Source organism: Streptopelia decaocto, assembly GCF_964273445.1.
Source record: "Streptopelia decaocto genome assembly, chromosome: 1".
Lineage (NCBI taxonomy): Eukaryota > Metazoa > Chordata > Aves > Columbiformes > Columbidae > Streptopelia > Streptopelia decaocto.
Window position 1 is genome coordinate 87,005,232 of NC_138663.1, and position 25,642 is coordinate 87,030,873.

The 25,642-nt window shown below is 46.0% G+C and overlaps 1 protein-coding gene across 1 annotated transcript in view; it reads right to left on the reverse strand.

Annotated features, from left to right (window-relative positions):
• SIDT1 (SID1 transmembrane family member 1) overlaps positions 1 to 25,642 on the reverse strand; it is a gene marked incomplete at both ends in the record, with an annotated part of 44,750 nt that overhangs the window by 6,152 nt on the left and 12,956 nt on the right. The window contains 17 exons of the mRNA XM_082050209.1: positions 1,507 to 1,643; positions 2,596 to 2,713; positions 3,778 to 3,901; positions 4,485 to 4,558; positions 5,214 to 5,280; positions 5,820 to 5,893; positions 6,543 to 6,691; positions 7,791 to 7,862; positions 12,171 to 12,214; positions 12,842 to 12,935; positions 13,288 to 13,359; positions 13,993 to 14,086; positions 14,731 to 14,814; positions 15,855 to 15,956; positions 18,753 to 18,798; positions 19,026 to 19,196; positions 20,312 to 20,433. Of these exons, the coding sequence (XP_081906335.1) occupies positions 1,507 to 1,643; positions 2,596 to 2,713; positions 3,778 to 3,901; positions 4,485 to 4,558; positions 5,214 to 5,280; positions 5,820 to 5,893; positions 6,543 to 6,691; positions 7,791 to 7,862; positions 12,171 to 12,214; positions 12,842 to 12,935; positions 13,288 to 13,359; positions 13,993 to 14,086; positions 14,731 to 14,814; positions 15,855 to 15,956; positions 18,753 to 18,798; positions 19,026 to 19,196; positions 20,312 to 20,433 (1,644 nt within the window). The remainder of the gene's footprint in view (positions 1 to 1,506; positions 1,644 to 2,595; positions 2,714 to 3,777; positions 3,902 to 4,484; positions 4,559 to 5,213; positions 5,281 to 5,819; positions 5,894 to 6,542; positions 6,692 to 7,790; positions 7,863 to 12,170; positions 12,215 to 12,841; positions 12,936 to 13,287; positions 13,360 to 13,992; positions 14,087 to 14,730; positions 14,815 to 15,854; positions 15,957 to 18,752; positions 18,799 to 19,025; positions 19,197 to 20,311; positions 20,434 to 25,642) is intronic.

Sequence of the window (25,642 nt, forward strand, 5' to 3'; positions counted from 1 at the left end):
CGAGTCTTCCAACCCAAAACCAGATCTATAAATCAAAATAAAGTTCAGAGAAGCAAGGGGAGCTCAGCACTTCTGGAGAGGAGACCGTTCTTTCTGAATGTCCCTTCAGACAAAGATGACAGCTTGGAAGGACTGCAGCTGGCCCAGGGAGCAGAAATGCAGGACTCCCAGGCGAAGCAAGCTCTCCCTGTTGAGGTGGGCAGCAGCTCTGCAGCCAGGAGCTGGATTTTTAAAAAGGTTGTCAGGGAACCAACTGTTACTTTAACAAGTACACTATAGTAGACCAAAAAGGACAAAGCTGCTCAGCAGGCAATTGCACCTATTGTACACGTTCATTCTATTTAAGGACTGGAAGTGACCTACAAATTCAGGTTAACGCTATATTAAAACTTTATTTTCTTCAGTTACACATTAAGGAGTGCAGAAACTATGGTCTGTCATCAGGCTGTGACCATGTACTACCCTCCCCAGGGGCACAGCACTTGCCTGAACATTTCCTCTGTGGAAATGAGCTTCAAAGCATCTCACAAGAAAAGAAATAGCATCCCATAATAAAATCCCAGCATTTTGAACCTGGGTGTGCAGGTCTATCACAGGTATAAAGAGATGCTTGGAAAGTTCCAAGTTCACCAGCTGCTCCTGCATGCCCTCTCCCACAGCCAGCCTCCTACCCAGAGACCTTCGCACAACCAACTGGTGTTCTGCATTATATGTGCTAGTGAGGGGCTGGCAGCCCACTGGGATCTAGCTGCTAGTTCAGAGCAAGAGTCTAATGAACGATGCCTGGTTACTGCCAAATGAGAGTCCTCCAAAAAAAAAAAAAGCAGCACAGACCTCCAAGGTAAGCCACAGGATAGGGATTCAGGCAAGCCCAGGTCAATATCTACAATGCTGTGAGCAAATGTGCAAAGCCCTGGATCAGCCTGACCTGTCAGCGAGTGCTGGTGCCCAAAACCAACTCTCCTGTGATCCCTGCTGCTCCAGTGCCCTTCTACAGGGCACTCCAGAATGTTTCCTGGGAGCCCCCCAGCCACTATCCTAACCCTGCACCTCTCCAAAGACAGCAAGGCCAACTGCAGGAGTTGTACCCAGCAGCACAGTGTTTTCCAAAGGGGAGAAAGAGGCACAGGAAATTAGGTAGAGGACAGTTGTCTTGGAAGCTCAGCCAGCCTCACCTCACTCCTCCAAGGTGAGCCACCCTGCAGGAGAACAGCTGCATGCTTGATCAGACACCTGAATGCATCCATTTCTTCTCTTGAGGGCATGTGGTGAGCAAAGCCCAAAAGAGAGCCCACCTAGAGAAAACTGCTCTGCTCTTCCCCTCTCTGCAAGCCCAGGGGAAGGGAAAAGGTAAACCCAAGAGGACTGGGAATTCAAATGCTAGCAGCCACTTAACACACTCTTATCCCACCCTACAGCTCTCTCCAGCCATTTTCCCACTTAAGCTATGTTCCCAGCCACACCATCTCCTCCCCAGAGAAGTAGGTAGGTGAGAGGGAGCCATACCACTCCAAGGACAGCCAGACAGATGACCACAGCAAATGAGGCATAGGCAGAGTAGGCACTGGCATTAATGTCTGGATGGCGGGTCTGGTAGAGCTTGAGCATGCACAGTCCTGCGATCATGTACATGAAGGAGGTGTCTGTGGAGGGAGCACAACAGGATCAGTCAAAACAGGTACTGCCAGTAGGCTGAAAAGCTGCTTTGAGTGCATCTAAAGTAGTGCAGCAGCAGGACCAAGCCCAAGGCTGGCAGGTACAAATCCCTGATGCTGCACTACATTGTAGAGAATGTTGTGCTTTGCCATCTTGAAGCACATCTATCATACTCCGCACCAACAAAATCTAAACAGTCTCAGAAAATAAGTGCCCACAGTGCAGTACAGAAACAGGAATGGTTGAGGTTAGAAGGGACCTCTGGAGGTTGTCTGGTCCAACACTCCCTGCTCAAGCAGGGTCAGCTATGAGGTTTGTCCAGGACAGTGTCCAGTCAGGCTTTGAATATCTCCACAGAAGACTTCACAGTCTCTCTGGGCAATCTGTTCAGCCTTTGACACCCTCAAAGGGGAAAAATATATATTTTTATTATTTTTTTTTTCCCTGTGTTCAGATGGAGTTTCCTGTATTTTAATTTGTGTCCATTGCCTCTTGTTCTGTCACTAGGCACCACTGATCTTCATTCCCTCTCATCAGGTATTTACACACACAGACAAGATCCTGCCTAAGTCTTCCCTTCCCCAGGAAGGTGAAGGAGCCGACAGAGGAAAGTTTCCACTGAGATGACAGACAGAGGCTTCCTAAGTTTGAGCACTCTGCCACTCAGGCTGTGCACTGACTATCTTCAAATACTGAACTGCAAAAGCAAAGGGAGCTCTTGCCAGCAGTGCACTACCAGAGTCCCAAGGTCTGGAGAGGAGGCTGACATGTGTTAGTCCCCAGCATCCAAAGCCTCACTGCTTCCTGACTGAACCCTGGAACAGGGAGACTCCAGGGCAGCTTGCAAGGGTAGAGGGATGGGAAATGCCAGCAACTCAGCAAGGGCAGAGCATGGCAAATCTACCTCCAGCTCAGAAGGAGAAAGGAAATTCATCTTACCAAACTGGAAATTGGAGTAATTAGGGCAGACGTGATAACAGGCACTGAGCACTCCTTCCATCATCAGAGCGATGCCCATAGCATAAAAGAGACCAAAATGCTTTGGGATCCCATAGTCCTGGAAGAGATAAGAGCTATAAAGTACTCTCACTGTCCTGATGACAAGCAAGCTTCCACTCTCCATCACTTCATACCTCCTAATCCCTACACATGTCCTTCAGTCACCAGTGCAGCACAGTGTGCTCTGTGCAACCATAGGCTATGCATTTAGCCACACTGCACAGCCAGGTGAATCCACAGGCAGCAATCTCAAGCTAATCGCACAGAAACTTCTGGTCTGCAGACCTCAGTGTCTTGGTACTGACATCTTGAGACTAAAGATCTCTGCCCTGTACCTTGTGCCATGCTACCTCCTGCCCAGAATTGAGAGGGCACTGGGGATCCAGAGTAGCAGCCTTGCTCTTGTAGTGACATGGGTTAAAGCATCTGAGGAGCAGAGCCCATCAGCCCAGGTGAGAAGGCATCCCTATCACAATCTGACTGAGATCTCACCTGAAAACCACAAGCAGCAGACCCTTAAAACTGGTAACACCTTTGCTTGCTACCACATCAGTGAAAATAGAGCCGTCTCTCACCTGAAATCACTGGCACCACTGACCACAGGGCTGTAGATTTCTCCATCCTCTCCTAAAAGATACTGCAGGAGCTCTGGCTACGAGCAGCTCTGTTTCAGAGCTAGAGGCAGCCAACTTCTTCTAGGTTATTGTAGGCAGCTCTATTCCCTCTTGCTAGCAAGAGAGCCAAGAAGGAACTCTTGATTGTATAAGACAAATCAAACCTCACTATAAACAATAGCATCTCAGGACGCTCCTACTGTCCCAGTTCCTGCACAGTGAGTGATGGAGGAAAAGCTACAGCCGTGGGACTCGTCCCTCTAGTCATCTCCTTGTCTTCACAAACCCAGGCTGGGTCACCACAGCAGTATGTACATACTGTAAGCAGCAGAGTACTGGAGTGCACAACAACATAAGCGGTCCCACCAAGAACCTTTTTCAGGGGAGGAAAAGAGGAGGATTCAACCCCCCAGCAAGGAAGGCAAATGGAAACCCATCATCGCTCTGCTTTTCAAGTTCCCCCTGTCCTTCATCCCTCCACTCAGCCCCATGCAACTGTGCTTCCTACCAGGGTATAGACATCCTTCATCTCCATGGCCCGACGGTGGAGAATGTCCCTGCGCAACACAATGAGGAGGAAGAGAAAGCCCAGCAGCATGTGGCCCACATTGCTGAGGATGTTGTTGAAGGCACTACAAGGAAAAAGAAGGTATAAGACAATGGCAGCAGAGCAGCAGAAAGCTGAACCCTGGGCCATGATAAGATCAATCCATTTTGCTCTCCTCCCATCATCCTCCACCTCAGCAGCTGCCAAACACCTGCCAGTTTTACAGCCTGGATGATAATTTTAGGTTGCATAGGTCACCTGCCCCAGTGGAGTTAACACTTCCTCTGTAAGATTCCCAGTTCTGAGCTTTCTTTGCACTTCTGCATTAGTTCAGAGAAATGCTGCACTGAAAGGATGGATCTGAACTTCTTTGCAGAGCTGCTGCTCCTTGGATACAAGTGACAGTGTCCAAAAGAGCACAGGAGCACCTAATTGCTGTGCCGTAGGTTTGCTAGGGACACCCAGGTGCCATATGTTCCTGGGTGTGTGTGTCTCACTGCAACAGAAAGCTACAGCTGAGCAAAACAGAAAGCTCGGAGTCCTAAACTCTCAGTAGTCTTATCAACACAGTTAATGTGAGCCTGGCAAGGATAAAATCCTAACCTGGGCACAGCACAAACACTCAGGAGGCACAGGATAATAATGCAGTGACCGCAGGGCTCACTCACCTCAGCACCCCAAGAGGATGAGCACACAGAAAGTTGTAGTAGCAGATGTCCTGATTGCCTGTCACGTTCACTACCTAGACGGAGAGGAGGTGGGAGACCTGATATTAGCAAATCCTCCGTGCTCTGGGGGATTTGTTTTGTGCAAATACTGCATGTACACAAGGTGTACCAGGACAAAGACTAGATGCTAGCACTGACACAGGGGAGTACTGACATCTGCAGGTGAAGCTTTTAGGGGTGGACAAGATGTTGCCACAGGCCGCAAACCTGACAACAGTCTTCAGAGGAAACATACTGGTGCTCTCAACCCCACCCCTAATAGATCTGCTTGCAGATACCTGAGTAACAGCAGGATAGCAAGGGCAGACTGGGGAGAAGGGAGGAAAAATCACTCATATCAGAGCAAACCCTACTTGCTTTCAGAGGTAACAGCAGATTCCTCCTGCCTCTAAAATGAAACAGGCCCCAAATGAGACATCAGATGAGCAGAAAAACAGCTGCACTCCCGCTTCCCAAGCAAAAATAGCAGAACCGCAAGCTCAGTGAGCCAAGCCAGTATCAACACCCAACACATGGGGCAGAGAGATCAGCTCAGGTAAACTGCTGCCCAGACAGAGCGGGATTCCTGGGTGATCTGGGTCACACCATCCTTAGGCCATGACATCACAGAACAATTTTAAAGGCAAGAGTACCCAAGCACAGGGGACAGCCACACAGAGCCCAACGCACCGTCTGATAAGTGATGACGAGCTGGATGACTGGCAGGGCATAAAACACTGCAATGGTGATGATGTTCCTGCAGAGAGGAGACAGTGGCAGCAGTTATACACACCGAAACAATAGGTGTACACTCAGGACAGAGCCCCATGGTGCTTGCAGAGGAATCAGTACACCTTGGAAGGGCTCCGACCCTGCTCTCCCAGCTAGAGCTTTATGCTTCTGGTTGTGATCTCCTGAAGCAGAAGAGCAAATGCAAGGAGGAGGTAAATGCTGAGGGCACGAGAAAATCCAGGATGCAGACCACAAGCTGTATTTGAGTGCCAATTTATCCCCTTCTCCAGTATGTCTCAGCACAATTGTTGTTACCGTACTTCAAAGCAACTATGCAAACCGAAACCCATTACCAGGATCACGTGTGTACTGGTCCATAAATATCCTTATTTGAGGTACATGGATCTGCAGTTACTGGTTGTAACAGGGTCAAAATGTGTAACAGGACAGCTCAAAGAATTTCCTCAGGTCTAAAGTGTGGTTCAGAAGTAGGGCATGTGGACAGATTCCACAACTAGAGACTGGGTTCATAGCTTGGGCCTTACCAGTTTGTATTCTCCTTACCAGAAATAGATCTTGTATTTTTTGCTGACAATCCTTCGGTCCTTCCTGGACAAGTCTGATAGATAGAGGAACACCTAAAACATTAATGGGTGGGGAAAGTAGAAAGAAAAGAGAAAAGAACTAATGAAAGACTACAGAAGCCAGTAGAAGATCTTGAAGTATTTGGACAACATGCAATTTGGTGCTATTTGGACCTTTTTTTTTTTTTTCTTTTACACAGTGAGATCATTGTATCCCATGATTCTGTGGGTAATGAGTTCTGCAAAACCCTCTGACCTCCAGGAATGGTTCTGACCACACAGAGCAGTGCAGGATGACAAAAAGAGGCAGTTTGAGAGCTGCCAGTTTAAAGTCCCTCTGTACATCCACTGCAGTCACACTACTCATATCAGATAACTATCTACTGTTGCACACTATTTTCTCCCTATGCTGTCTCACCTCCTTGGACTTTCTGGGACACTCTGGGCTTCTTCCTCCTTTCTTAAAAGTCCCCAATACATTCTGATTTTCCATATTAAAACACTCATTTCAGCAGCACACTTCACCCAGCAGAAAAACTTTCTAGGCTCTGAAAGAGCACTAAAAAGCACATTCAGCTTTATTAGATTAAATCCCCCTGAAAGGGAAGCAGCTTAAAAACCCTGGCAAGTGACTAGTGCTGGTCCTGGCCCAAGATGTCTCCATGGCCCAGCATCACAGCCACAGCTGTAATGCCAGCTGTACCTTAGTGCGGATGACGTTCTTATCACTTTCAATTTCTGGCATGGTGTCGAAGTCACTCTCCTCCTCCACAGAGCTGTCTGTGTCAGAACCAGCTGGTGGCCTGCGCTCAGGGGAAGACAACTGATGTCCACCACTGGAGCTTGACTCGTCTGGAGCAAAGCACAGAGAAGGAAACAGGCAGGGTAAAGGTTTAATCCCTCTATGCACAGCAACAAGAAAGCTGCCCCAGACATCAGCCACAATTTGCTGGGACAAGCTGATGCAGTCACCTCAGGGATCAAGTTTCTCCATGATCACAAACCTTCCTAAAAGTCTCAAATACCAGCTAAAAGCATTTTCAAGGACCATCTTCCCTGCTCTGCAGCATTTTTGTTTTTCCCCATCCTTTATTCTATTACTTTTCACCTATAATATTTTCTACCCTTACTAACCTGGACTCTGAAATCTGGAAGCCTGAGACAAGCCAAAAAGCTCTAGGAAAAGAAGCATACTGTTCAGGGGTCAGAAAAAGGCTGACCTAGTTAATCTCCAGATTTTATATGAGCTTTATAGATAAGCTTACCTAAAAATATTGTAGAACAAAAGACAAAGAGGGAGAAAGACAATTTTTCAAAGCAGGGAAAGCATCAGCTTTACTCCCATTGCATGCACAGTATTGGTCACCTGCAGGTCAGCAGGACCTGCCTGCACTTCCCACAGGTTGGCCAAGCTCCCAGACAGCCCTCTGCCCATACTGGCCTAAGGAGAACACAGGTTTCATTTCCCAAATGCTTTTAAAGCACTACCTTAGGGACTGGGGAAGGGGGGGTAGAGTAGTGCTATTGCAGGACTTAAATCCTCCTGATTTTTTTCCCCAGACCTCATGAAATATCAGTTCCGTGTTTCTTTGTCAGGTGTCCAGAGATATCACACCTTCACAGCCCAACAGCTGGGTGACACCTGCCTTAAGCAGCATTGTCACCAACACTTATCAGGTGACTGTGGCTTTGTCTAGTTGAGATGAACATTTCCAATGACAGAGGATCTCTGACCACCTCTTCCAAAGATTTGCCACCTTTTTGATGTAGATGTTTTGCCTTAAATTGCAACCTGAACTTCCCAAGCTGTATTTTTTTTTTCCAAGTAGTTGCAAGCTGCTCCTAAACCAGATTGCAGCTTTATTCTTTCTGGCTTTAAAGCACTTTAAAGCGCTTTCTCCTACCCCAGGCAGATGCTTCCCTGTGCCCCAAGTTCTGGAAGATACTGTACCAATAGCACCATAGCTGCTTCCCTCAGGGGTGCTGGCTGTGATGGGGTGTGAAGATGTCATAATCCCAGATCCTGTGGAAATAGATCCAAAAGGGACAATTAGTTTCATGTCAGTGCTGTAAAACATCTCTGAGGTGAACACAAACAGCTTGAAGAGCTGCAGGGGCTTGGGAAAAACGGTATTCCTCCAAAACAGATGGCAGTCCCCCCATGGGAACACTGTGCAAAAGGGAAACCTTTGCTTTGCAACCTGAAGCAAACCCATTCCCTTCAGCCTCCACACACAGGCTGCCAGTTCAGCTCACAAAACATGAGCCTCCCTCCAGCACTTTGCAGGAATCACATTATGGGGCTGCAAGATTTGGCAAATTCTAGAGCAAGTCTCACGATATTCAGAGCACCCTTATGAACTTCTTCTCTTTCTCCTCCTCACACATTGATCTATTCAAATATTGCTGCCTCCAGTTGTCCCTGGAAGAGTTGTAGACAGCCCTTGGCAAGACGGCTGCTACGTAGTTTTAATCAAGCAAGGAGAAAGCAAAACTGCTCCATGCAAAAAAGCAGTCATGATCTTGTGCTGATGACAAGGGGGCAAACCTTTGGGGGCTGTGACGTCCCTGCCTCCTGCCCACACACCTGAAACAAGGAGGGCTGCATCTCCCAGTCAGGTTGCACTGGGACCTTCACCATCTGGCTTCAGTCTCTCTTTTTGCCTGATACCTGTTTGATCCCCCTGTGGTTGGGCACAGCTGCTGAACTGGCATCAAATACATCAGTAAACAAAGTCAGCTGAAACCCCTCAATGAGGGGTCAAACACGCATCTCCCCAAAAGGGAGGGAAAAAGAGCAGAAGGAGCAGGACCACATCTTTCAGTGGTGAAAAACAGCGAGACAGGCCCAGCTGCTTGTAAAGCTTCACCCTCCTAACAATATCATGTGGCCAGTCAGCAGCAAAGGACATAGGACACAGGATAGTAGTTAAAGCCAAGCAATCTTACTGCAGACTGGCCGTGGTCTGTCTTCCCAACCTGCACCTCTGGCTTCCCAGCACCTGATCTGTCCCAGACTGACAGGTACAGGCAGACTCCTCTTCACAGCTAGCAATTCAGGGCACTTTTGTAACACTTTGTGTGAGTTTCTATACCATTTCCATTAGCCACATATGTAAAGAGTTCCAAAACTGTTCCCTGCCTGAGCCCAACTCCTATGCAGCGCAGCACCCATCCAACAATGACATTTGATGTTTCAAGTCCAAACTACTGCTTTCCTTTGACACACCCACTATGCTTGGTGGGCCATGGGCTAAGAATTGGTCTCCATTTCAGCTTCCCTACCCTCCTGCTCCATCCCTCTGACTGGACAACAAACAGCTTAGAGGAACATCTGAAAAGGACAACATGGCATGGACTGAGCACCAGGTGGAAGGCTCTGGCACACCACAGCCCCCCACACGACACCTCTTTAGCCCTGAGCTGAAATTAGCAGGATGTTTTTGCAGGCTGCTGCAGGAACAAGATCCACCTTCTACTCTTCACCTGCTAGGCAACCCTCCCTTCTCTCAAGGCAGTTTTTCCTGCTGCTTTAAAGTCATTTGGAAGTCCAGATCACTGGGAAGATGGAGAGAAAATAATTTCCCAATGTTCACGACACCAAGGCACATGCACCCTTCCTTCTCCCATTAAGCCTGTTCCACACTGATGCTCCTTCCTTTTTTTACCAGGCTTTATGCTCTCAAGTGACTTGTCAACCTTCTCTTCCCAAGTAACCACGGGAATATTTAAATCTAGACAAAGCAGGGAGGCCAAGGAGAAAAGGCACCCTGCCCTGTCTCTAACATCTGCTTCAGATCCAGCTCACCTACTAATTTCAGTCCCACTTCCCCATGTGTGAGTCAGCAAAGTAAATGTATCGCACTAGGTGTGGTTCCTCCAGCTACTGCCTCTACCAGACAGTGATGATGTGGAATGGAAGGTGTCCCACAGGATTAAAAAAAAGTTAACCACAGAAGCCAGGCACAAGATGGGTGACAAGAGCAAAGGCGCACATGGAGTCGCAGGATATTCAAAGACAACAGGGAGAGACAGATTACTCTGCACCTCCATCCACATTTTCTTGGTGGGGAAAGGGAAGGGGAGGCCCAGGGGTACTTTGGAGGAAAAGAAACTCCAGTGGGTGGGAAGAAGAGAAAAAAAAGTCAAGAGAAAGCCAGTGTGCCCTGGGTGGTCTGGAGAACAGAAGGAACACACCTCCTATGGAGAAAGGCTGAAAGATTTGAGGTTGTTCAGCCTGGAGAAGGCTACAAGGAAACCTTACTGCGGCCTTTCAGTACTTAAAGGGAGCTTATAAAAAAGATGGGGACAGACTTTTTAGTAAGGCCTGTAACAATAGGACAAGGGGTAATGGTTTTAAACTAAAGGAAGGGAGATTCTGACTAGATATAAGGGAGAAATTTTTTACTATGAGGGTGGTGAAACACTGGCACAAGTTGCCCAGAGAGGTGGTAGATGCCCCAATCTCGGGAGATATTCAAGGCCTGGACGGGGCTCTGAGCAACCTGGTCTAGTTGAAGATGTTCCTGCTCATTGCAAGGGGGTTGGACTAGATGACCTTTGAAGGTCCCTTCCAACCCAAACTATTCCTTGACAGGGAAGATGCTAGTTACCATTTTATAGACATCAGTCAGACAGACACACACCCTGAAGAGACACAATAGAAAAAGAAACAGCACGAGGATAGGACATGGTTTCTTCCTGGAGGAAAGTACTCTATGAATGTGGTGTAAAATAAATGGGAGAAGACAGGTCACAGATGGAGCAGGTGGCTCTGGAAGGAAACCTGCAAACTCTGAAGGAACTGTGGTCCTCTGTCCTTTCACAGGGATACTGTTCAACAATCCTCCATTCCCAGGAAACCAGTTATCTGTCCTCCAGGTCAATGCTAAGCACAGCATCTGTGCCCTGCAGCTTCTTTGGGAACTTTCACAAGCATCAGAATTTAACTTCCACCTCTTACCAGGGCAGCTTGGAAAGCAGCTTCTAATCTGGCTTCAGTACTTGAACCCTCAGCTGCAGAACCAGCAGCACTCCCTGGGGCTGCCAGTCTCACCCAGCTGAGACTGTGCCTCCTTGCCTTAGACAGTGACCCCTTGTCTCAGCATCCTGGAGCTCTTCCAGGGCCTCGGTCAGGTCCCTTCAGCTTCCCCAAACTCCACACAGGCCCTTCCCATTTCTCCAGCGCTCTAAGACATGCTGTTGTCTCACAGCAGGATACATCCCAAATGACATAAAATTAGAATATTTTAAGCACATTTTTACAGTCCCCTGCTCATTTGGTTGTGAAGAAAACCTTTTACGCACATTCCACACACAGGGACGTCTATGTGGATCTCAGTGGCTAAAGAAGCCACTCCTGAGAAGCCAAATGCCCCCAGGCACTTGGTAGAAATATTAACTCAAGTAATGCCAGGTCAGAGTGAAGTTCCACTGCTGATCCTTTAAGCACAGCTTAGTTATACTAGTATGCTTATCTGGTCGTACATAGCAGACTGGAGAAACTGAATAAGCTGGGGATTAAAAAAAGGGAACACACCAAGAACCTTTCAATGCTACCAAAACATAATATCCTCCATCTCCCCAGAAGGGAGGTACAAATGATGATGCCTTCATCCTCAGACCAATGCTTTGAACTACTTTGCAGACACTAATATTTAAACAAAATGAGATGGCCAGCTTCTCTCACTTCTCCAGAAAGCAGAAAGTCCCAGTAGCCCCCCATCCACATGACAAAAATTTCTGTCTTTCACTGGTAGCCTCTTAGATGCAGCTATGTTTTTTTTTTAATGCAGAAATCTGCAGTATGTCAAAATGTGGGTGCAGCATGAAGTAAACTTAATCCAACGCCAAAGTAAATAACAGAAACACTTGTAACTACCTAACTGCATTAGTCATTCATTCACTTGGTTATTTGCAACTCCTAGCTAAAAACAAATTAAAATTTAAATTTAAAAAATAGACACCATGCTTAAACCAGGCAGAGGAAATCATAAAGCATAAGAGCTGACAAGCTCAAGGTGCCTTGTTTCAAAATTCATAGACCTGGCAGCAGTAACATTAGCCTGTAGCCAGGTCTAGCGAAGGCTTGCCCTTCCCTCCACCCGTCTAAAAGCCAGTGCCTCAGGGCAGAGGTCAGGACCAGGTTCAGGACAGCCTGCTTCAAATGCCCTCTCTTGTGAGGGCAAAGAAAAAGCTCTAACATCTTTCAGCAGCAGAGCCTATGTGGTACATGTACAGGGAAGAAAGTTTGAAGGGACAGAAGGTACTTGACTAACAGTCTCTTGTCTGATCTGGGACCTGTGCTGTCCACTTAAAGCTGACACCTTACCATCCTCAGGACTCAATCTCCCAGCTGAAGCCTTCCTCCGAACCCTGAAAAAGAACAGGCAGTTCTCATGAGATAGCAAATAAGGCCCACCACCTGCCAGCCATGGCAGGATTATCCAGGACACCAACAGTTAAACACTGTGCAAGCTCTAAAAAAACAAATAAACAAAATACTGTTTGGACCAGGCATGGCTCAGCCATGACTGTTTGCTGTCTACCTCTCAGATTTCCAAAGCAACAGAGGGCTTTTTTACCCCCTCAATTATCTACCAGAGCCAGGACAACCAGTTACATGACTGTCCCATCGTGCACTCTGTGTTGGGAGAGACTCTCAGAACACCTTCCCAAACCAAACTCCCCTACTCAGGGGACCAAGCACATAGAATCTACTGAAAGCACAGAAGGAGCTAGAGGCACACATCAGTGTGATGCTTAAGAAGCCAATACCACCTCTTTCAATGCAGGTGCCAAGCAGTACATATGCTCACAACAAATTAAAAATAACAGCAAGAAAGAGCACGCACACACACACACACTTTGGTCAGTAGGAGCCCACTGAGTAGTCATGAGCTTGTTTCACTGCTCTGTTCAGATGCTTGCTGCCCCACTTGCCCTGAATTCACTGCAGGAAGAGAAACAGAAAGGCTGTTATTGTAAAACTCCTCAACTCACCTGATGTAGTGCACAAAAGCAACCACCACTGATCCCAAGTAAAAGGAGAGGAAACTCAGGAAGCTGAAGAACATGGCCTGGACATAAACGGACTCTGAGGGAAGAGAAAGCATCAGTCAGCTCACAGAGCAGAGATAGCCCTTCCTGGAGCCAGTGCTCCTGTCTTGCTTTTCCCAATACCACCTGGTGCCAATGCCAAGCCCCAAACAGTCCTTCAAGACAAATCACCAGCACATGTTGCAAGGTCTCCCACCATTTCTTCACCCCCATTGCCAGCTGGTGTGCCACGCAACACCTCCTGGAAGGGACCAGGGCTGCAACAGCTTTGACTCCTCTGCTGGTGCTTTCTGCCCCATCCCACCAGAGGGCTGCTGTCCCAGCCAGACCCTCCTACACAGAACCACCAAGTCCCCCCATAAAGCTGCATATAGCACAAAGACACTGACTTTTAATAGAGGGCACAATTGTCACTTGAAGGTTCTTTGTCCGCTGCAAGTTCCAGGTACGGTTGACATTCCCTGTGAGATACAAAGTGTACACCAAATGTAAAAACAACCAAACATTAACAATCTCTGGCCCTTATCTCAGTTCTTGGCACCTGCAAAAACACCAGGGCCTGGCTTTTCACTAAAACATGTGTGTGGTTTTGCTCTAAACCTTTCCCAGATTTCTAAATGTACAGCCTTTTCCATGTGCTTCCTTCAGCTCACCTCTACCCACAGCCTGTTTTTCAGACTAGAAATCCCTGCTTGAGTCTTCCATATATTGCTCAAGTGCGGATGCCTGAATCCCACAGGCATCTCATCTCCTATTCATCTAGTCCTCAAAGGGCAGTTTCTGTCACCACAAATCCTGGGACACCATTTTTGCCTTCGCCCAAACCTCTGCTGGCAAAACACTACTGTGCATGATGCCATGCTAGCAACTTGTTATTTTTCAGCAGGGCTTAGCACACCCTGCCAGTACAGCTCCACTGACAGCTTTCGGATAAGAGAGAAACACCTGGAAGGACTTCAGTCTTCTTCACAGCTACCTGGATAAGACATAACTATATGACCATCCTTGTGTCATCCCACAGGAAGGCCCCCCAAGGACTCCGCTGCTCCACCACCTGCATGAAGCAACTAAATCTGCCTCCCAGCACAACTTACCATGAACGGAGGAAGGCACAGAACCCCCACAGGCATAATCCTCTGGCTTTATGACAAACACAACGAAGAACTGCTCACCTGGGAAGTCCTTTCTCTGCATGGGAGGACAGAAGACAACAGGATCTATGAGAAGTGAAGTAGCCTCTCCCTCCAGTACAAAGCAGAGGTGATCTCCACAGGGCCAGAGATCAGGTTTTAGTTGCTACGCAGGCACCAGGCTTACAGAGACCTGCCTGTTCTGGACAAAGCTTGGCTTCTGTCTTGCTGGCAATAAGCTGATTGATTTCACCAGTATGCAGTACAGCAGTGCCCCAGTACAAGCAAACCAATGCTAATGTGTTTATTTATTTTGATTAGTGCAAACCATCTACCTAAGCTTTGCTTATTTTAAGGCCCCACTACCACCACCCAGTGATGGAAGAGCCAAGGCTTGAACAGAAGACACCTGGCTGCAGCCACTCTGATCTAGAGCCTCAGCACCTAAGACGTAACATGCCTACCTAAGCAAATGTAAGCAAGGTTTTGTAGTGAAAGGTTACATCTCTTCTTCTACTTATATCAGCTGATCTAATAAAAATAAAGGATTGCAGCCACACCAGAATCAACAAAATAAAACTAAGGATGCACAAGACAAGCCAGTGATGGGTGGGGGCAGGAACAAACAAACAAATACCAAAAAACTCCAATCTACACACCAATGGAAAAAAAAAAAAAAAAAAAAAAAAATCAGTGTCTCACCTGCACTGTTATAGCTGCCTGCTTGGTCATAGACTGGTAAACACCATTGAACTCCACATTATGGTCCAGGTCATAAACTGGGCACTGAAACAGACACAACTAAGGATTAAACCAGGTACAAAATCCAAATTGATTTTTTAGGGAGTCAGCAGGAGAACAGACAGTGCAGAGCAGCAGAAAAAGGCCCCGCTTGGGTTGACAAAGAGAACAAAACAATCAGGATCCATTCAGAAGTCAGAAAAGCCTCTCTGAAGACACCAGTTGCAGCTGCACTCACAATGTTGACATTCTCACAAGAGGGCTGCAATTTAATCCCCAAAGAGGATTCAGCCACCTTACTCTTTTCTACTACTCTTAGTACCTGGCTGGTTGAAAATGACGTGTCAGTCTCCCCTCCTGCCCTTCTACCATTCAAACATGGGGATGCAGGTAGGAGTTAATGTTACCCATTTATCTCCCCACCCCAGGTAATAAAGGTGTCTGCCAGGACTTCAGAGGCAGCAGCCAAGGCATCTTGCAACTCTGTCAACATCTTGCTGCTCCTACACTGCAGGTCCTTGCATCATTCAGGGACGTGGGAAATGAGGATAAATACCAGACTATTTCCCAGCTGCAAGCAACAGCAAACCTCCATGGCAGGGAACAGCTGTTCTCCCCTTCCCAGGAAAGGGAATGAGTAATTGCATGGAGAGCAAATCAAATTGGAAAGGAGGAGAGACTTCATGTCTGGAAATCAGAAGTTCCCCATGATGCCTTGAGCAAGGGAAAAGACAAGGGGACAGCACTGTCCCCTCCCTGAGCCACCAGTATCCCACCCAATACCACTCTGCAGAGAGACAGGCAGCAGGGTATTAAACCTCACAAATGCCCTACGGACAGGCTGGAGAGGAACAGCTTGTTCACCTATTGGCAATAAAAATCTTTCTATGAGTTGCCTGAACTCCACAACTTCCTTGCCTCCTTCCTACAAGATTTTAATTTCTCTTTCAGGGGCTCTCTTCACCACCACCACACTAGGGTGAAGCCCTTCCTAGGGCTTTTCCCTCTGCTGGGGCAGAGAGCCCTTCACAGGAAGACACAGAGCTCCAGCAGGCAGCTCCTTACCCTTCTCCGCTCAGACTTACCACAATATCCTGGACGGAGACAACTGAGCACGGGTAGACTGCATCAGACACCACTTTAATAATGACTGAATCGACATCCTGAGGAAACTTGTACAGAAAATACTGAGGAGAAAGCAGAGTACTGAGAGTTACAGCCCAGAAATCACCCCTGCCAGTAACTTCTGACCCCACTAAGATACCTGCACAGACCAAGCTGGGCTTTGGGGTTGGATATGCAGGGCTTTCACAAAAATCCAGACTTCAAATATTAGGATCTTATAGTATAGAAAAGCAGATTAAATACATACAGACAACTCTCCCCCTTGCACAGCACACAGACATCTTCAACATGCAAGATACAGTATAGCCTCTGCTCCTCTTAAGCTTTTTTCCACGTGATCAAGCTAAAGTGACTTCATTGCATACTCTACTCCATTTTATGTTGCTATGAGTAATTTCCAGGTGTTTCCACACTGCTGGCTGTACTTTATATATGGAACATATCACAGAGTTTCTCTCAGATGAGTTGCCTCAAAGACAGAAAGTATTGTGGAAAGTATTAAGTCAAATGGTTGAAACTGTGAAGAGTTTCAGAAATAAATGCCTGATATTAGTTGTAGGATTCAGGTTTTTTTGTTTTCTTTGGTTTTGAGGGCAAGGGGTAAAGGTAGTTTTCACTTCTCACTTCAGCTTTGAAAATATTTCAGCTATAGCTCTGAAAAAAATTGGGAAAGACTAACATCTGTCAGTATTCCCACCTTTACTCTGGGCGCAAGGAATGATGTTTCTTTTGTTTCCATTCTCTGAGTGGGCCCACAGGACAGTCTGTGGGGTCAGGAGATACCCTTCCCTGTTACCCTGCAAGGGTCTTTTCAGATGAGGGCAAAAAGATGCCCCAGACAACATCACTTGCACATTTTTCCATTAAAAGTTTGATGTACTACACCAGCCAGCTGCTGCAGAAGTAGGGTTTCTGTGCCTGACCCAGCAGGCAGGCTTGTTGCAAGGACTCCCACCATCCCGCTTGGAGACCAGACCCTGAGAGCTCAGGTTCACAGTCAGAGCTACCACAAGGGGCTGATGGGCACTTCACCCCACCTCAGAGGGGACACAAGGCTGAGGACAGACACCAGCTACCTTCCTCCCTTCTTTACAGTCACCTGCACTGGGGGCAGGCATAGCCCATGGGGAGGGAAACTACTGAAGCTCCTGCTCCAAAATCGTTAACCTGAGACATTCTTTATGCCACATAAATCTTAGGGCAGAGCAAGGGCCAGCCCTTTCAGATTTGCTTTCCCCCATCTCCTTCCCAGGAAGGAGGGCCCCCAGCTGAAAAGGCAGTGATAAGTAAGAAATCACCCAGGCTTTTTCCAAGTTTGCCCATTTCTACTAAAGCACTTATTCCCACCACCCCCCTCCAAGCAGGGTCCCTTCACTGCTGAGGGAGTGCTGGCTCCAACCACTAGTCCTTACAAACTGAAAACTCACCAAGCTGGTTTCTTCAGCGGAGCACATTTTATCTCTCCACCAAGTAAGAACGTTGGTGGTCTGAGCTCCTTTTTTCCCCAGGTGCACTACCCTTGGAAAGCTTTAGGTCCTTCAGGAAGTCACTCATGAGGACATTTCTGTAATTTTCTTTTTAAGCCACACTTATACCAGACAAGGGGCATTAAGACCTGCATTTCTCTCCTGCAGACTGTGAGTGGTATAAACAGACCCAGACAATACTCCTCGCCTATATGAGCATATTTAATTTCTCCTTCTGCCCTCAGGCATGAGCTGAGCTCTGGACAACAACTTCTACGGTTGTTATGCTTGTCTTTTTCTAGTCTTAAGGCTATTCCAACACTCATCTAGATTTTGAATTGCCTTTTTTTTTTTTTTTACTCTTCTCCCTACAAACTTCTTAATACTTAGATTTACAAAAACCTCAGCATTGGACCGATGAAGAAGCACATATCTTCTAGACTGTACATCTGGCCTATAATTAAAAGTGAATCTCACATTAATTGTTACAAAAGTCACAAAGTTAATTCCAGGCCAGATCCTAAACACTCTACATTCAAATTACAAGATCCTAAGTAATGAGGTTTTATAAAGAACCACTACCATTCCCTATGTTTCCGTAACAGAAAATACGGCATGTGTGCACAAACCAGCTTAAGACATTTGACAGCAAAAGAAGATTAGCTGGGATACCTGGTAATAGGAAACCTAAAATTAAGTGGTGTTACCAACAATGACAGCAACAACAAAAATGAAGTACCAGACAGCCTGGGTAAATTACATACTCTCCCAGGTCTACAAGCTATCACTATAGTTACTGCCAACAGCATTTTCAGTCAAGAGAGGACTTCTTGTATCTGTTGGGCTCTAAACAAGGCTGCTCAGCTGGATGTGCTGTACATGTGTGCTGTCTTCTGAATAACCAGACTTATGAGGCATTTCATTTATCACTTCAGAACTTGGCTTGCTGCCTGAGCAAGGAGTAGCAGTCTGAGTTCTGTTGCACCTTTACAGCTTACCTATTTATATATTTATTTTTCGCCAGTAAAGACTGAATTTTGTCTAGTCACACTAGGGCAACTGAACCACTGTTGGCTGGAACAAGACACTGGTGCACACTGTCTTAGATCTCATGAAGTGTAGCAGCCCAATGACCTCTGGAATTTTGTACATTTCTGGAATTTCCTGAACTGCAGATGACATTCATTTGCTCTGGGTCGTAGTTTTTGGTTCACTTATTTGCTTTGCAAGAGGACTCAATTGTGCCCCTAGAGAGGCTGAGGCACTGCTACCTCCTCACTGTATCTGCAGAAAATTCAACACTAACACTTTTGCCATCTCTAACAAAAGATCACATCAACCATTTGGATGTGGTAAGACATACAAGCAATGCCACACAGGACTGCTCCTTACCTGGGGCTGGGAAGGACTGGCAGTGAAGTTAAAGGCTTTGTTGGTCCTAGAAAAGAAATGCCAGCATGTTGAAGTCTAAAACTTTCAGAGTTGGAATACACCCAGAATACCTTCAGATTTGGAATACACACAGAATACCTTCAGATTAAGCAAAAGATTTTTTTTTTTTTCTGGGAGGGAAAAACAAGGGAAGAGTAGGCAGTAAAAAAAAACAACTCCTTTTATTACAGACACATGAAGAAATAAAATTTGTATTCTCACATCCCAGCTTACTCAAGTTGGAAGTTCTCGAGCCTGGTGACTAGCAGTTCATATGCGATATTAAATGGTGCCATGGAAGAGACCTCCACAAATATAGTCTGGTCAGAAGGTCTTGTCTCAGGTGTTGGCTCTGAGGGACAGAGGGTCCGACTCACTTCTTGGTAATTGTAGGTTCTCTGATAGCTACAACAGCCAAGGGAAGGGGAGAAGCAAAATTGGATTGAAGGAGAAAGAGAGAGAGACAGCAGTTAAAAAGTTGTTCTGCAGGTCTAAGAATGACACTGTTTTTCCCGGTTGCATAACTGAAATATTAATCTGAAAAGCCAGGACAATTCAGTCTTTCACCCAGAGCTCAAACTCCACCTCAGTTGCCTCTCGTGGTCTGCACAAGGGATTGGCCAGCCCCAGCATTTCACTTCCCTGGAGGCTGCCTGTGCCATCTGCAGATCTAGAACATCTGCCTTTCGGTAGAGGCAGAGAGAGCAATGATAGCCCAGAACAGCTGCTGCTGTAACCATCCCCTGCATCAGGCAAGACACTGCAGGGTATTTGCTGCCTGTTGTCAGGATTCAGTCACAGGATGAAGCTTCACATCTCAGATGGTCTAAAGCAGGGGTTTCAAACTCATTTTCACTGGGGGCCACATCAGTCTCATGGTTGCCTTCAAAGGGCCAAATGTAATTTTAGGACTGTATAAATGTAACTACTCCTATGCCTGGTCTGAAGTGTCAGCAAAGTCTCAGCACTTGCAGCCTAACTAGCTCTGACATTGCTAAAGCTACACAGCAGCATACCTTTCACACAGAAAACACCCCTAAAACAACCACTCGCCCTCCAGAATAGATTCAATGCAGGTGCACCTGGGGTGAGAAACAAGAGCACCCTTATTCCTCAAATGCACTGTAACACAGCAGTTAGGGTGCTCTTTCAAGAGCTTGTTCAAACCCTGCTCCAAACTAGAGTCAAATAACTACTTGCAAGCACTGTAAGCAACTGTGGAAATTATGACAGTGCCATTTGGTAGATTAACTGACTAGTGACAGGCAAAGATCCCCAGCAGAGAAACCTTCTAGTACTCCATGTACCTATTTGAGAAACTAAGAGATGAGAGCGGGCTGCCAAGTGAGAGGTTACCTACCAAATCTTGGTCTTCCTGTGTTCAGCTAACAATAAGCAAGTGTGCTTTGTAACCAAGCCCTGGGGTCCACACAAGTAGGAAGATCCAGCACTTGAGAAAGGCTGATGCCAGATACAGCTGGCAGACCAGCGTGTTACAAGGAAGAGACTCCAGTACTTACAGGCCTCGCAAAATTAGTGGGACCTGCCATGACAGCACTCCCTTCTGCTGGCGAACTACAAACAGGACAGGATATTGGAGGTTCTCAGAGCTGCTGTTGACGTTCACCCGCACTGCATCTACCTGCAGGAAGTGGAAGGAAAGTACAGACAGGTATTAGCCAAAGGCAAAGAACAAGACAGCTCCAAATCTAGGTGGGAGAAACCTGTCTGACTTCTTCAGTCTGACCAATATGGCAATATCCACAAGGACATCAGCAGTGTTTGTGACTAGACTGGTTATTCAGATCCAGAGGTCATTTACAGAAGGTGCCTCCTTGCTGCTGCTCTAATCTAGAATCACAACCCTGTCCCCAGGTCAGAGGTGACTGTCCGACAAGACACAGTGGACAAATGCAGCAGATGTAAGAGGAATAAAGTTCAGTAGCTTCTACTTACCAGTGGGCAACAAGCTGAATAACTTCTGTTATAAAATTAAGCAAACACATACACAAACCATAGAATTTTCTTGCTTGGACCCCTATATACCCAACTTAATCAACATTACCGAGAAAGTCACAAAGATCACTGAAGATGACATTAATAGTTAGGGATGAAAAAGCAGGTTAACAGCTTGCACCCAACTCTGCTGTAAATGATACCAAGATGACCACAACGTATACACACCCCACCTAATAAAAGAGGAATACACTGCTGTCCGCCCTCCACCTGCCAAGGAAGGTTGCTTTGATTTGTGAGCAAGGGTTTTAATGCAGCCCACTGCACCAGCAACTGAAATTTCTCCTTACATTACCTCGCCACCACACAATTGCGGAGGTAGGACAGCTGTGAAATAGAAGGCCCTCAGTTTATTTTTTGCTTTGAGAAGCAAAAGGAAGCAGTTTGTCTGCATCAAAAGGAAATGGCACATTTCCATTTGAAAGTAACATCTCTTCAGCTCCCTCTCCAGAGCTGCAGACATTGCTTAAGAAAACAGGGTATGAGAATGCACAACTCACCAGAAGAGTTGGTACATCTTGATTAGAGGCCGTTAATTTAAATCATATTAGGTAGATAAGATAAATCCGTTTTAAATCCACCACATCTTGAAAGATTAGAATGAACTCTCACCAGATCAGTGAAAGGCTTTTCATTGATATATCAATTTTGATTTACCTTCCAAGAAGAGTAAAGGTAGAAAGAAAGGGGTGCTACCTTCTGAAAAAAACATACAGACTTAGCAAGATAGTAGAAGGGCAACTACCTGAGATGGCAGCTTATGCTTACACTGAGGACAGCAGGTTCAGAAAAGGTCTTGCATCCGCAATCACAAGTCAAAAAGAAAAATTCCAAGCTATTCCTGTTTAGTAATTCTAGGATTACATGGGAGTTTAGTTTACTAGAACAAAACACCTTATTAAAAGCTATAATCATTACCAACTTCTCTGCCATTGTCACCATAATGAAGAGGCTACAGTCACCAACTCCTAAAAAATAACATCTTCAATAAAAAAACATCATAAGTAATTTAATTAGAACTCCTTTGAGATAGAAGGACAAACACTGGAATCTTTTTCCGTTGCCTTCCTGTCTCTAAACTTTTGCGATACTCTTTTGAGGTGCCTTCCAGCTTTTCCTTCTGACCACAAAAACTACATACGCAATTTTGTTTCCAAGTAAATTTCACAGTAGGGAGGTAAAACCAAGTTAAGAAAAACACCATCATAAAAAGCAAGACTGACAGGTAACATCTGAAGGGCATCACAGTAGTCTGCCACCACCAGCAGCCAGCACTGGAAGGTCACTCCGCCGCTTACTCAGTCCCTGCTGCTGCCCTGCTGGGCTGGGGATCCCAAGCCAGCTGTAGTCACTACGACAAGGTACGGGGACCCAAACAAAGCAGTGTTGGAACTGAACAAGAAAACAAATCTAAGGAGCACAAAGACACGATGGTCAAGCCAGAGTCCTGCAAGCACAGAGAGCCATTCTCCTTCCATGGGAAACCAAGTGTCACTGCAGGAAGGACACATTCCAGCTACCTGTCCAGCAGCTTTTTGTCTATGGAACAGCTAAAGCAAGCCCACCTCCACAGACGAGGTGATTTACACTGTTTCTGGTTGGACACCTGCCTGTGAACCCTTCAGGGCTGGATTCATCAGCACAGTCCAATGAGGAGCTCACATCAGATCCACAGCAAATGGTACTACTGGGTGATGCACCCTCAACTATGCATAAATGCAAGCTGGACATTGGGAAATTATCTTCTGCGCTGAATTAATGTATACAGAAACTACATGAGTTACACACACGTTGCAGATAGTCAGGTTTACTTTAAATGAGTAGAATCATTTGTATTCATTGGAAGACTCAAAGTTGCATCTCTACTTCTAAATTCTCAACTTAAGAAACCTAATGGATGTTTAAAGTATATGCTAATGCTGAGTGGTAATAAAAAGAAAAACAAACAAAAAAAAGAAAAAAAGTACTATTTTTATAGTTTGCCCAGGCTTTCGACACAGAAGTGAAAGTTGTATACAACTGAGAATGCTGCTTCTTCCCACTTCATATTTTTCCTTTCAGCAAACTAAGTATTTTCAATATTGATTCTAAGAGGAAAAACACAAACAGAAATTCAAAGGGTGTTCAGAAAAAGTTAGCCAGAAGAAAAAACCTGCTCTGAAGTATCCTACAAAACACATGAGAGAGGTCTGTCTTTCTGTAATAAAAAAATACAGGTTTTCATATCTATTAAGATACACTAGGGATAATTCTATGATTTAGTCTTAATGTCCCTTGGAAATCCAAGTTGTTCCCACTATTGCATTACGGTGTATATGCAGCAAGTCATTTATCCCCAGCGGCACAGTGTACTACTTAGCTTTATTAGTTTCTCATCCTGTTTGGCTTATACAGGTAAGAATACATGTTACCTGCATTCTACAGTGTATTATTTGAGGAGCCATGGCCATTTAATCAAATACTGTTTCACAAGCAGGCAAGCACAACACTACCAACACAAGGCTGAAGAACTATTTTTAATACTAGTATTTCATAGTCCAAGATCTTAACTAGACATTTTATGTGATCTTAAATGTCTATTGGGCAAATTTGTGGAATTTCTAGACTTTAGATGAAGAGAGAAGAATACCACAACAAGTTCATATCCCTAAACACTTCTACATATGATGCAAGGAAGTGTTTTCTTAATATCCACCAGACAAAGCAGAGCTCTCCAAGTCCTGTCCAAAAGAGAAGGATTTTCTCCCCCAGTGAAGTCTGCAAGGTATTGAGGTCTGCCATTGCATCCTTACCATTAAAGGAGCTTTGCAAGACCCTTGCCTGCCTTGTGAAGCCCTGCATCAGATATGGGGAACACACGCTGCTTCACAAACAAGCAAAGCATCGCATGTGCAGATGAGAAGGATCACCACCTATCCCTTTCCCACAGCTCAAACCCAAACTGAAAGATGAGAAAACAGCCCTCACATACTTCAGGAGTTGGGAGTACACTGCAGTAAGGGCCAGAGCCTTGTGGAGATGTAATCCCAAGCACACCTTTGGGTGAACAAGATCACCCAGCCAACAAGGCTGCTTATGGGGACAGCAGCTGGGAGCTTGTGGCTGGAATTAGGTTGGCTTACAGGTGTACCCATGCTGCAAATGCTGCAGCACTATTAACTTGATTTCCCTTCCCACTAAGCCATACTGGAGAAAGGGAGCAGGGCAACAGCTGAAGGAGTTATACCCAGACTCCACCTCATGCACTATAAATCCCAGCAGAGAACAAGACTTTGTAACTGCTATGACTCCATCTTGGCCTTGACTCTTACATTGTGTTCTGCTGATGCAGCCCAGAACCTGGGAGCAGCAAGTATCCACACAGCATAGCTGGCTGCTGGATGAGGCAGGCCCTTAAATCCCAAGAGGACATGCAAGTCTTGGAGTCTATTTCCCTTGGCAGCCTCTATTGAGAATCCAATTTGAAATGGCAGTTCCTGCCCTTGCAGGGAACAGTAACTCGCAGTGCCTAACAGTACATAAGCATCCCGTCCTCACCCTTTGTATCCCTACCATATTTTCTCTGGGCAAATTTGCTCAGGGCTCTGTCAGTTCTGGATATTTCCACAGATGGAGACTCCACAACCTCCTGAGCAGCCTGTTCCAGTATTTGACTGTCCTCACAGATAGAAAGTAAAAAAAAAAAAAAAAAAAAAGTGTTCAGATGGAATAAGATGGAATATCCAGGGTTTCAGCTTGGGCCCACTGCCTCTGATACTGTCACTCTCACCCAGGCACCCACTGAGAAGAACTCAGCTCTTCCTTCTTCATGCCCTCCCATCAGGTATTTATACACATTTATGAGAACCCCCTGAGCATTCTCTGCTTCAGGCTGAACAGTCCCAGCCCTCTCAACCTCTCCTAATAGGAGAGATGCTCCATGTTCATCATCTTTGTAGGCCCTGTGCTGGACTGTACTTTTCTTGTACTGGGGAGACCAGAACTGGACAAGGCAGTCCAGGTGTGAAAGCTTTGCAGCTTTCTAACTGCCCAAGGCAAATTTGTAGAGCATTAATCCCCCATCTTTTACAAAACAAAGCCACTTCTGTAAGAACTTCCTGGACAAGCCCAACAGTTAACTTGTCATATAATGACTCATTAGTGCTCCATTCACACAAATTTTCACCCTGACACCCTCCTGCTGGCCTTAATGCCATTGCTGAATCTAGCCAAAAGATTTAGCATTTTTGTTTCCTGTGAAGGGAAAGCTAATTAAGACCGTGGCTGCAGGTGCAATAATGCAGCTGAAAAAGTATGCAGGCTGGACCCAGTGAAAGCCCTACTCAGCACAGGCCTCCTGCTACTGCTACACATCCCAATTTGAGCTCTCCTGCTGCTCCACTCCCAGGGTGACTGGAATGTTCCTGAGCAGGAGCTATTGCCCTTATGTGCACAGGGTTACAAATTGCCTCCTCTTTGCCGCCAACACGGATACTTGCTTCTCTTCCTAACCTACAGGTGAATGCACTGAGCATATCTTTTTTAAGATCTCAAGGCTCTTGCAGATTAGATAGTTTACCAGCCTAAGAGCAGTCAAGTTTCCTTTAAGGAAGAGAAAAAAGAAATAAAAGGCAGGAGGTGGCAGGAAAAAAAAGACCTGCCTATGAATCCAAGGCTATTAGGTGTTTACTTAACTGCCAGCTTGCCAACAAGCAACACCAAGATTAATTCATTCTATTAAGGACTGATCATCTATTTTCAGGCAGCCCTGCTGCCGTGGCTAGTGCCACTCCAGATGCCTGCAGGGTCTGCTCAGGTAACCAAAAACTTTCGTAAGATTTAGCTTCCCCCCCATA